The sequence below is a fragment of the Rutilus rutilus genome (genome assembly GCF_951802725.1).
Source record: "Rutilus rutilus genome assembly, chromosome: 18".
NCBI lineage: Eukaryota > Metazoa > Chordata > Actinopteri > Cypriniformes > Leuciscidae > Rutilus > Rutilus rutilus.
The window spans coordinates 2,819,921-2,832,217 of NC_140231.1; the positions used below are offsets into that span (position 1 = coordinate 2,819,921).

Below are 12,297 nucleotides of genomic sequence, written 5' to 3' on the forward strand. Positions count from 1 at the left end.
ATAGTGTATATTGTTACAAAAGATTTCTATTGTAAATAAATGCTGTTATTTTTATAAACTTTTTATTAATCAATGAATTCTGAAAAAAGTATCACAGGTAATAAACAAAAGTTTCCAACACTGATAATAAATCATAATTAGAGTGATTTCTGAAGGATCATGTGACACTGAAGACTGGAGTAATGATGCTGAATAAATGACACTTTAAAATCTATTTTAAATTGTAATACGTCACAATTTGTACTATTTATTTTTATCAAATAAATGAAAAATGTGACTTATTTCACTTAAATTAAATTGTGTAGCTTTGTTTCTTTAGTTTTTAAAATAGGTAATATAACTTGATTTACTAATGGAATATTTAAGGCTTAATTTCTCCCTCATTTCAGGGACATGGTATCTTCAGAGAGGAGGCATGTTTGGATTATTCTCGCTCTTCTCTGTCCAGTAGAGGTCAGCGATATCAACTACAGCACAGGACAATAAGCGTAAAGCTGGGTCTTAACATGTCCACAGCCATGTTGCATCATACAAGACATGAGAAATCACAAGCACATGAGATACCTTGGCACTTTTTTTATTGCAATAGCTCTATTACAAGCAAAAAACAATCTAATAAATATACACAAAAAACAAAATATAAAAATGTAGAAGTGACCAAAAAAAAAAAAAAAAAAGAACTCAAACACCCTCATCCTTGAAACCAAACGAGGTGCCGTGTAGCATGTCGACTAGAGAAGGGATATCAAAAATTACAATATTTACAAAAGGAAGACGGCGCTGATAATGCTCTGCTTCAGTCATTATTATCAACAAGCTTTCAGCATAACTGAGTACTGACCATATGAACAGCAAACTGTTGACACACTCAAATGCTTAATTCTTATTCGTTTTTTTCTTTTTTTTTTTGTCCAACTCTTCCTTTCAATCATTGTAAAAGGCAAACAACTCGACACAATATCAGAATCCCCAAAATATAACCTCAGTAGAGCCCCAAGTATAAAAAAACAAAACAAAAAAACACACGTTTGATTATTTTCCCAGGCTGTCACGGTAGTTATTGTGTAGCAAAATCCCCAAGAAACGGTATACTACTGTTTTTTTGTTTTTGTTTAGTTTTTTTTTTCATTTCACATTTTACTTACATTAAAGCAACGCGATATCATGACACAATAGCTAGTAAAAAAAAAAAAAAAAAAAAAAAGGCGCGCCAACGAGTGTGACGTCACGCAACCCAAACGAGTGGAAAATCACTGACGTATGATTTCGTCCCAACAGAATCTGGACTACTACTGTAAAGCTTACACATCTCACTACACAACCACAACCTCAACCCAAAACCTCTTCATATAAAGCTTTCAGGTACAAGCAAGAGGAAAAGGACTAGAAAAAAAGGCCCAAGAGATGAGAGGTTTTCTGAAGTCGTATATACACTGAACTCCCGCTCTCGAACCGTGCCGTAAACGCGGTGACCGTCACTCAATAAATAATCAATAAATAATCAATAAATAAAACAAAACGCGGGGAACGCAGAGTAGCACGACTGTGATGTGGCAGTTTGTAAGACTAGTAGTGAAATGTAAATACAGAAAACCACGAGAAGTGCCGTCGAAACACCCGCCGTTTATGTAAACAATGCCGCGTCGCATTTTAAACGAGGACAGGAAAGCCGTGGTCGCGGAGAAACGGTATTCTGCATCACGTGACTTCACATTAATACTAATTAGAGGATTTCATGAGCGTTTTCAGGAGGTAGCAACTCAGAAACACTGTCACGTCAAAAAAAAAGAAAAAAAAGTGCACGATTGGAAAAGTGTCTTTTAAATTCGCCCAATTTTACGTTTTCATGGACACTCGCAGGGGCCGTTTTCATGCGCCGTTTCACGACTCTAAAGCGAGACGAAATCCACCCCTGAAAAAATATTTTGACTTTATACAAATCAAAACCAGTGGAACTAAGTGTGGCGAGCGTCTTGAGGAGTGGCTCCTTGTACAAAAAAATGAGATTCAATATACAAGCTTCTCATATTTACACGGATCCGGCGCGGAGGAACACAAACCTGTAACCAAAAGAGCCATGATGCGTTTCAGTTTGTTCGTACACACAAAAATAGAAGTGCTAGATATCTGAAGCTCACAGTTCTAGTTTAGCGAACCCGCTCTAGTAAACAAGACCGAAAAAAAACAAAAAAACAAACAGTATCATTCGGACAAAAACAGACAAATGAAACCGGTTGTTGAGGCAGTTATGTGGGAAACACGGAGCGTAAGAGGTTGTGCAGTTTCTCAGTCTGTGTTGGTGGAGGTCTGAGGAGGAGGATGATTCCTCTTCATCGCTCCAGAGGTCGTGTCCTGATTCTCCCTCGGGCACCGTTGTATTACTCACTCAATCTGCAGGGATGAGGAGATGGATATTGTGTTAGATTTAGATAGATGTTAGTTATTAGCATTCCTGGGTTTGATTTCCAGGGGAATTATTAAACATAGCTTTCATACAACAGAAGTCTATGGCAAGCCGTTTTAGCTTAAATTGTACCCAGCGTTACTCGTCGCAATTGCATTTTTACTAGAAAGAATTCAATTAGACAGCTCTACAATTCAATTCTTACTAGTAGCAATTACAATTAGAGAGCTCTACAAATGAATTTTTACTAGTCATATGTCTCCATTGACTTCCATTCATTTTTAATTACGGAGCTCTACAATTGAATTTTTACAAGTAAAAAAACGAATGAAAGATATGTATAATTGCAGAGCTCTGTAATTTAATTGTAGAGCTCTGCAATTGCATTCTTACTAGTAAAAATGCAATTGCGATGAGTAACGCTGGGTACAATTTAAGCTAAAACGGCTTGCCATAGAAGTCGCTTTGGATATCAAGCAACTTTTATATACTGGAACCACGTAAATCAGTAACTTTTTTTTTTTAAAGTTTACTACCATAATATTAACATTAAAGGGTTAGTTCACCCAAAAATGAAAATTATGTCAGTAATTACTCTCCCTCATGTTGTTCCAACCCTGTAAGACTTTCGTTCATCTTCTGAACACAAATTAAGATATTTTTCATGAAATCTGAGAGCTGTCTCACTGCTCCATAGGCTTCTAGGTAATCGATGTCTGCCATCCCAGAAAAGTTAGTAAACACAATGTTAAAATAGTCCGAGTGACTACAGTGACTCAACCTTAAGTTTATCAAGCGACGAGAATACTTTTTGTGCGCAAAAAACAACAAAAATAACGACTTTATTCCACTATTGATTTTCTTCTGTGTGTTTCTCTGAGTGAGTTCACGTAGTGTAACAGCGCAGCGCTTCTGGTTTGTGCGCCAGAACGGAGGCTCACTATTGGCCAGCATCACACACATGACCAGCATCGGCCAATAGTGAGCCTACGTTCTGACGCACAACCCGAAGTTACACTACGTGAACTCACTCAGAGAAACACAGAAGAAAATCAATAGTTGAATAAAGTCGTTATTTTTGTTGTTGTTTTCGTGCACAAAAAGTATTCTCGTCGCTTGATGAACTTAAGGTTGAGCCATTGTAGTCACTTGGACTATTTTAAACATTGTCTTTACTAACTTTTCTGGGATAGCAGATATCGATTACCTAGAAGTCTATGGAGGAGTGAGACAGCTCTCAGATTTCATCAAAAATATCTTAATTTGTGTTCAGAAGATGAACGAAAGTCTTACGGGGTTGGAACAACATGAGGGCGAGTAATTACTGACAGAACTTTCATTTTTGTGTGAACTAACCCTTTAAAGTCAATTATGAATTGTTAAGGACAAAACTGATTGGGATCCAGATATATTTTTCAACCCATTAATGTTTGTTTGTTTTTTGTTACAGCAGACCTAATTTTTGAAACATATAAGCATAAATTGGAAATCAGGATAATGATGATGTTTAGACAGTGGTTTTCCTAAATGCTTAGAAGCAAAACCTTATTATATGCATAGGTTGAATGATTTCAGAAAATAAACACTTCTCTTAGAGTAAAAATAAAACATTTGAAGGGACAGTTCAGCCGAAAATTAAAATTCTGTCATAATTTTCTCGTTCAAAACCTGTATGAGTTTCTTTCTTCTATTGAACACAAAAGAAGATATTTTTTTGAAGAATGTCAGAATGGACCCCATTGAATTACATAGTATTTTTACCAATACTATGGATGTCAATGGGGTCCATAAACTGTTTGGTTGCCCATATTTATCATCTTTTGTGTTCAGAAGAAGAAACAAACTCATATGGGTTTTAAAGAACTTGAGGGAGTTTTCATTTTCGGGTGAACTAACCTTTAACCTTTGCTTATAGTGTGTGGAATTTCCTTTTTTTGTTGTTGTTTATTAACAGAAGATGTAATATAGTGTGAGTGCAAGTCTAATCAAAGCTTTTATAAATATTGCAAGACAAATTGTCAACTTCAGCTGACTCTCATGATAAAGTGAGTGCAACGTCACCCGCAAACTTCTTGTTTTGATGTAGGTGTGAAAGAAAAATCATCATCATCAGCAGCAGGAATGCAGGTTTGATGGACCAAGAATTCAAACATTTTAAGTCATCTTGGTAAAAGTTTTACTTTGACCGTCAAAACTGTGAAAGCGAGTATTTTATGCAGCATGCAAGTCAGTGGATTCCTTTAATATCATACTTGCACATCACAACACCTGTGCGCATGAAGTGCTCTTTACCCAGTGCTTTTCAAAGTGTGCAAAACCAAGTTTCAAATCATGTTCAATCAATAATAATAATAAAAAAAAAAGAATGTCTTTGAAAGCAACAGCAATATTTTTTACTATAACAACAGCAAGTTGAAATGACAATTCTGCTCCATCATCTCTTCTTTGAACAACTTAAGTAAGTCTTAACAGTCTTAAATAAGTCTTAAATAAGTGTACTTTACATCACATAGCTTTCTTAATAGTTTGCATTCACACATGACAAACTCAGAAATGAACGTTGATGCAGCATGCAGCCTTTTACTTGCGGTCACTTATCTTGTAGCATAATGGGAGACAGAGATGCAACCAACCTTTTGAGGCAGTGGCACGTCCTCCCGAAATGGAGAAGTCTATACCAGCGTACGCATCGCTCTCTTGGAGGTTGCTGTTAGCGGTGCGCGGAGGGGGCGTGTCACGGGCAACTCTGGCCACGCCTCTCAGGTCCAGAGCGATGTAGTTGAGGTAGCTGGATGAGGCGGTAGCGGTGTCCGAGTGCGACCACATGCTATCGAAGGAGGTGGAGTTTTGCCATCTGCTAGCTTCCGGGGGATTCTGATTGGCTGAGGGTCTGATCCCGCAACCGCTAGCGAACGAAGCAGGCGACGGGATGAAAGTCTCTGAACTGTGTCGTCTCCTTCCCTGTGGATCCGCCCTGATGACCTTCGGCTCCGTGTGAGCGAGCCGTTCGGAGACGCAAAGATGCTGCATCGTTCTCAACGGACTGTCTCCGTCGTGCGTTTTCTCGGGATCCAAATTAGCGGACGCTTGTCCATAGGAGCATCCTAAGGGACGGGCGTAGTTAGGAGGGTTCCACGGAGCTACAAGCGAGTGCCGAGGGGGCCGGTCCTTCAGGAGGCTATCCATGTTTAGTCCCAAATAGTCGTGATCCGGTGAGGAGCAACATAGGCGATAGCAGGGCTGGGAAGGCGGCGGAGTTGAGGGCGAGTCTACGGAGGACGGCGACACTGCAGTGTGACAGGGACGCGACACAAAGTCCATGTGAATGTACTCTCCGGGACTAGGCGGGGTTTGGGGATCGGGTGGAGACATGGGAATGTAGTCCATCTTTTGGTGCTTGTCTCGGGACGGGGCTTTGTAGGAGCGCGGGAGAGAGAAGTATGAGGCCTTCGGGCCTTCCGGTGAGGCTTGGGAAAAGCCTTCAGTCACGGTGAGTTGGGACATGTCCATGTAGTCGTCGTACTCCACCTGCTCCCTGCTGGAGGTGCCGTCGCCCGGGAGCATCATCATGTAGCCGAATCGTTCCGCTTGCTGTGAGGAACACGGGTGGACGGGATGGTTTGCTCTGGGATGCATAGGGGTGTAATCTGCATTCGGAGAGGGAGCAATGCTGTAAATCATAGGCATGTAGCCGTCATCTTTCGGGAGTTTCTTCTGACACTCGGAGCTGAGCAAGAGAGGCTTGTTTGGATAATGCAACTCAGACTTATAAGCTGACTTCAGGATGCACGAGCAAACCTGGTGTCGTTTCGACTCCACCGGGCTCGGTTCGTCCAAAGAGGACGAGGTTTGCGTAGCTTTCTGCTGCGTGACGCTTAAACTCCCGCCTAGTTTTGGCTTGGACGAATGTGCTAGCTTAAGGAAAGTCCTTTCCATGTAACTGCTCTCCTCTTCGAAAGTCCTTGCTCCATCTTTATGCCAATCCATGGTCATGTATTCAGTCAGACGGTAGTCTTCCCTAATCGGAGGCGTGCCGCCGTGGGATTCGGGAGTGGTGCAACTTGCGTGGAAGTACCTGAAGTCGCACGGGCTCGGGCAGAATTCGTCAGAGGAGTTGAAGCCGCCGTCACTTGGCGAGCCACAAATGGAGGAGCTAGAGGGGCGAGTGTGTGTGTCGGAAGCCGAGCCATGTCCACTACTGCTGGACACGCTAATGGGGCTGGTGGCGGACAGGAAGTGAGACACCGGAAGTGATGCGGAGCGGGTGTGCTGGCTCGAACTTGGTGAGGCGTGAGTGCAGCAGCTGCCACTTTCTTCCCGGCCCACACTGAGGATCGGGGTGTTTAGGTGCACAAGGCTTCCCGTGCCGGAGCTGAGGGGTCGATCTTGAGTGCCTTCGCCCTCGCTGGACGTCCGGTAGCGTTGTCCTCGCCCTTTGTTTTTCCCGGTTGGTGGCGTTCCCGTCACCGAATCTGTTCTGGACGGGCGCTGCAGTCCGGTTTGGCTTGGGGGAAGGTTGCCGAGATGCCGACGAGTCGTTATAAACGGAATTGGATTTGAGCTGGAGGACTGGCTTTTGCTCCGCGGCCTAAAGTCCGGAAAGGCCTTCAAAGCCTTCATAGTGTCCAGAATGGTCTCGTGCATGTTCTGCGCAACCACAGAGTCCTCGACTTGCACCCAGATTTCCCCGGGGCCGATGGAAGAAGAGCGGCCCACCTCGATAAAGAAGAAGCTCTCGGAGTGGCCGCAGCGGCGGATGTTCATCAGCGGCAGGTTGACGGCGGGCGTCTCCGAGTTCAGCTTCACCAGGTGAATAGTTTTGGCGGAAAGGCACAGACGGTACACCCCCATTAAATTCCTAGTCTGACCCAAGCCTTTAGGTTTGACGTTTACCTGCCACACCTCCTTGAAAATAGTCCCCGGCGAAATCGTACCGTAACCGTCGTCAAGTTCGTCGTTGTCCAACTGCCCCTTTTTTCCCTCCGTCATAAGTTCGGTGAGCGACAAGTACCACTCCTCTTGCTCCTGTTCGCTCTCGGCGACCACCGCAAAGTACTCGTCTTTAGTATAAAGGGCAATGAGGTATTTGTTCTTGGCATCAGCCCTTTTGTTGACCGTAAAACACTGTGATAGGTAAATCACCCTTTTGGCAGGGCATGTAACACCGGAGGCAGCAGCTTTAAGGGCGTTTCGAAATTTCTTCTCGCTGTCGTAGTACTCCAACCGACTAGGCCCGAGGTTGCTGGCGCCCCTAAGGACAAAGAACCTCTTGTGGCCATGTTTCTGTTTTCGGAGATAGCCACATTTCCATATGTCCCGGTCCACGCCGGCGGAGCAGACGGCGGCAGCGGCCAGGGCGGCAGCGGTGGTGTCGGCGCTGAGTACGCGGCAGAAGGCAGAGTCGTGCACCTTATACTGGAGGGGTGGCAGGTTCTTCCTCAATATAGCATCCTGAGGGCTCTCATCTGGGAACAGATGATGCACTTTAAAGTGGTAAGGCGGATGGTACCTCCTCTGTGGCTGAGAATGAGAGGAGGCTGTTAAGTGCATGGGCAAACGGGAGCTGTTATTGATTGAGGTGGTGGAGGAAGAGGAGGAAGATGAGGATGGTGGCTCCCCGGTAGCACAAGAGATGTCGCCGTTAGTCGCGGTCGTTTTCGTGACAACGCGACGCGGTTGTGCCTCCAATGTCAACATGACGCCGTGATTCGGTAAATGCGGCCGATCTTCCATGGGACAATGCAATGAAAGGTCACTTTACCTCAGCTTTACGCCGATGCACGGCCCATTTTGTTGGCTAGCTCTGATACAATTACACGTTCGAGTAATCCGTGCTGCTTTCCGATGTATCGCCGCGGTGATTGTTCAGCACGACAAGCACGACGAAACGTTGCATCTTCGCGGAGCCTCCATCATCGCTCGCTGCCATTATAAATCTTTATTTGCCCGCTTCACTCATGGTGGCTACACATCACTACAGCCCAGCGAAAACATCACGTGACGCGCACGTCAGCGTACTGCGCGGGGTGAACGGCGTCAGGAGACGCTGCTGATTGGTCCGCTCGTGTGACAGACAGCACTCTAAACCAATCAGAGCCGTCGTTCCAGCAACCGCTTCTTGTTGATTGGAGGAGCGCGCTGCCTCTGTGTGCTGGTGCTGGAATAAATATATTTGGAATGAAAATAAGAGCCAAAAGGCGAGAACGAGATGGTTTATTTCACACAAGAATGTAGTTTTACATTTTTTTAAATATAGAAAATAAAATATTGGACGATTTTAAGGACTGACATAGAGTCTCGCGCTGATCTGTCAGTCAAAAGTTTGGACACTCCTGCTCATTCTTTATTATACTAATTTGTATTATTATGACACTATTCAAATAGTTTTAGAATAATAGCATCACAAGAAATTGAGGTATATAAACCATGTGGCTAGAAAGTGGTAATGTAAAAAGGGAAAGAAAAAGAGAAATATATATATTCTTCTTTTTTTTTCTTCTATTTTATATATATTGTACACACACACACACACACACACACACATATATATATATGCATAGTTTGCTGCAATCTCAAATAGCCTACTGACATTTGATCTCATTGTAATTATATACAATCCCATGATTTATTGATCTACATTGTTTTTATGTTTTGCAGGGCCAGACAAGCTTCATGTTTGTGAGGATGGAGGAAGTTCATTCTTTTCTTTTAGTCTGTCTGATGTTTTATACTGACCAGATCTGACATGATTAATAAAAATAATAATACGTTTACATGTTGTATCTGAATGTACTGCCTTAAATACTCATTATGAATACTCAGGAGATGAAGCGATGGTTGAAAATGAGCAGGATTTATTGAATAATCTCGGTTGAATCTGACTCACAAATTCAGCATGTCTTTAGTGCTTCACAATAAACCTTGCCATTCTCTTTTCTCAGACTTACAACACAGCACACAACAAACAGTAATAGAAAATAGCAATAATTATTCAAATGAAATGAGTATATGAAATACTCATAACCGCTTTAATGCTGTAATGCATGTGCACTGAAAGGATTTATCAAGTTACTGAGGTTGCATGTTTTAGAAGGATATAATATTTGAATATCAGGCTATTAAATACGATAAACAGTCTACATCAGTGGTATTTCCTTACACTACACTCGTGTTTCAACACACACTGTACACTCTAAAAACTGCTGGGTTGTGTTAACCCAATTTTGGGTCAAATATGGTCTCACCCAACGTTGGGTTAAAAAATGCAATTTAAAAATGGACAAATTGCATTTTGGACAAAATCAAAAATGGACAAAAATGCAATTTAAAAATGGACAAATTGCATTGGTTACATTAAAAATGTAAACCAACGGCTGGGTTTGTCCATTTTTAAATTGAATTTTTAACCCAACGTTGGGTGAGACCATATTTGACCCAAAATTGGGTTAACACAACCCAGCAGTTTTTAGAGTGTATGGCAGAGGGACTGAAAATACTGAAAAATGTCACAATTCAACACAACTCAATGCAACATCTACATCGAACACACACTGCCCTTCAAAAGTTTGCGATCAGTTCGATTTTTAAAGAAGTCTCTTCTGCTCAGCAAGGCTGCATTTATTTGATAAAAAATACAGTTAAAAACAGTAAAATAATAAAATAGTAAAATAACTGTTTTCTATGTGAATATATAATTATTAATGTTGAAAACAGTTATGTAAAAAAAATCTGGATTCTTTGATGAATAGAAAGTTCAAAAGAACAGCATTTATCTGAAACATTACATTATACACTATCTTTCAAAGGTTTGTACGATTTTTTGTGGCGGGGGGGGGGGGGGGGGGGGATTAACACTTTTATTCAGCAAGGATGAATTAAATTGGTCAAAAGTGACAGTAAAGACATTTATAAAGTTACAAAAGATTCTATTTCAGATAAATGCTGTTTTTTAAAATTTTCTATTAATAAAAAAATCCAGATTTTTTTTGTTTTTACACAACTGTTTTCAACATTGATAATAATAATTCATGTTTCTTGATCATCAAATCATCATATAATGATTTGTGAAGGATCATGTGACACTGAAGACTGGAGTAATGATGCTGAAAATACAGCTTTGATCACAGGAATAAATTACATTTTACAATATATTAAAATAGAAAACAGTTTTTTAAATTGTCATAATATTTAACAATATTACTTTTTATTAATTATATATATATAAATATATCCCTGTTCTTGAACAAATGATCTTGTTTTATTCATCCCATCACTTTCTCTTTTCATCATCCCAGTGATAATGTGGTCAGAGTAACTAACCTCAGTCTTACATATAGTCCAAAAGACTATTTATAGACATCAGAGCCAAATATATCCAGAGATCCTCTCACTAAAATGTAGTCTGTTAATAATTCCTCATTATTTTGATCTCCGGAAAGACTGGTGCCCGTACAGAATTATAATTTGTCCTCATCCAGCACTATTACACTCCTAAAAATAGGAGTTTTTTTTACAGCGATGACCCCCAGATAACCCTTTTTCTTAATCTGAACCCTTGTGCAATCTTAGGGACATTTTTGTCTTTTTCAGTGTTTTTTTTTTTTTTTTTTTTATACCACCTTAAATGCATACATTTATATTGTATTTATATTATAATTTTTACTATTTCACCCGCATTTCTTTAAAAAAAATAACTATTTTGCACTAGGGACACAAAATAGTTCCTCTCGGGACCTTTTGGACAAAAATGTCCCCATTCAAACCATTATGCAATTGAAGCATTGAAAAATTATGCAATCTTTGTTCATAGGCTTTCGTTCTGTTGGCATAAGGCTTCAAAATACACATTTTTTATAAAAAAATTACGAGATGGTGCCATTTTTTCCAGGTTTGTCCTATAAAGCAAATACTCACTTTATTCCAGTGTTCTGCTTCTGCATATTATAGAGCCAGCTGAATAAATTATACAGCTATACTTGAGTCTGTGTGTTGGTATGGATGTCAGAGTGTGGTTTTAATAAAACATTTGTGTGCATGTAATCATATTTGAGAGAAACCCCTCCAGCGCACCAGTGGAGTTTTGCTGCGTCTAATGGGGAACATGTGTTACTGCGCACACACACACACACACACACACACACACACACACACACACACACACACACACACACACACACACATACACACACACACTGAAAGCTCATTTTATGAGATATCCTCCGATTTGAAACACAACTTGTTTAGATTTATGGCTTTGATTTTCTAGCAGTTTTAGAGGTCAATATGTTTCATAACATAGATATTTTATATAAAATATTGTTCATAAATCATTTTCATAAACTTAAACCTCGATAACTTTTTTGTTTCAATTTTTCTCTTATTTATTTATTTTTTACCTCAACAATAATCTTCTTTAAAATGAGACCAAACTTAAGTCTGTGGCTCCAAAGCTTCACATTTTTGATGACATGGACATTTTTAGTCCACAATGGACCTATGTGTAACTTTATTTAATAGATGCACAAGGCTTAAACTTATTTTAATAATCCGAGGAGCTGTTTTCCACTGTAAAGAACCTTTTGTGGAATGGAAAGATTCGATGGATGTTAACGGTTCTTCATGGAACAATCAATGCCAATAAAGAGCCTTTATTTTTAAGAGTCTTTATCCTCGAGTCTGCAGTCAAACATAGTCTTATAATGTTGACATGTCTTCAGGTAAGAAGAGTTACGAGATACACTCGGGATCGCCAATGATGTTTGGTTATAACTTGAGATGTTCCAGTTCTCATGAAGGAAACGCCCATCAGTGATGTTGGATCATGACCCTTTCCTCTTTGTATTTCCATAGGGAAAGTACACGTCCTCACTGCTTTCTTCAGGCGCCTCTTGAAG

The 12,297-nt window shown here is 40.6% G+C and overlaps 1 protein-coding gene across 1 annotated transcript; it reads right to left on the minus strand.

Moving 5' to 3' along the window:
• Positions 1-364: 364 nt before the first annotated feature.
• Positions 365-8,408, minus strand: irs4a (insulin receptor substrate 4a). The gene is made up of 2 exons (XM_084387324.1): positions 5,038-8,408; positions 365-2,391 (listed from the first exon to the last, which is right to left on the minus strand). The coding sequence occupies exons 1-2, from the start codon at positions 8,135-8,137 to the stop codon at positions 2,387-2,389; spliced, it is 3,105 nt and encodes a 1,034-aa protein (XP_084243450.1). The 5' UTR covers positions 8,138-8,408; the 3' UTR covers positions 365-2,386.
• Between the last annotated feature and the right edge of the window lie 3,889 nt (positions 8,409-12,297).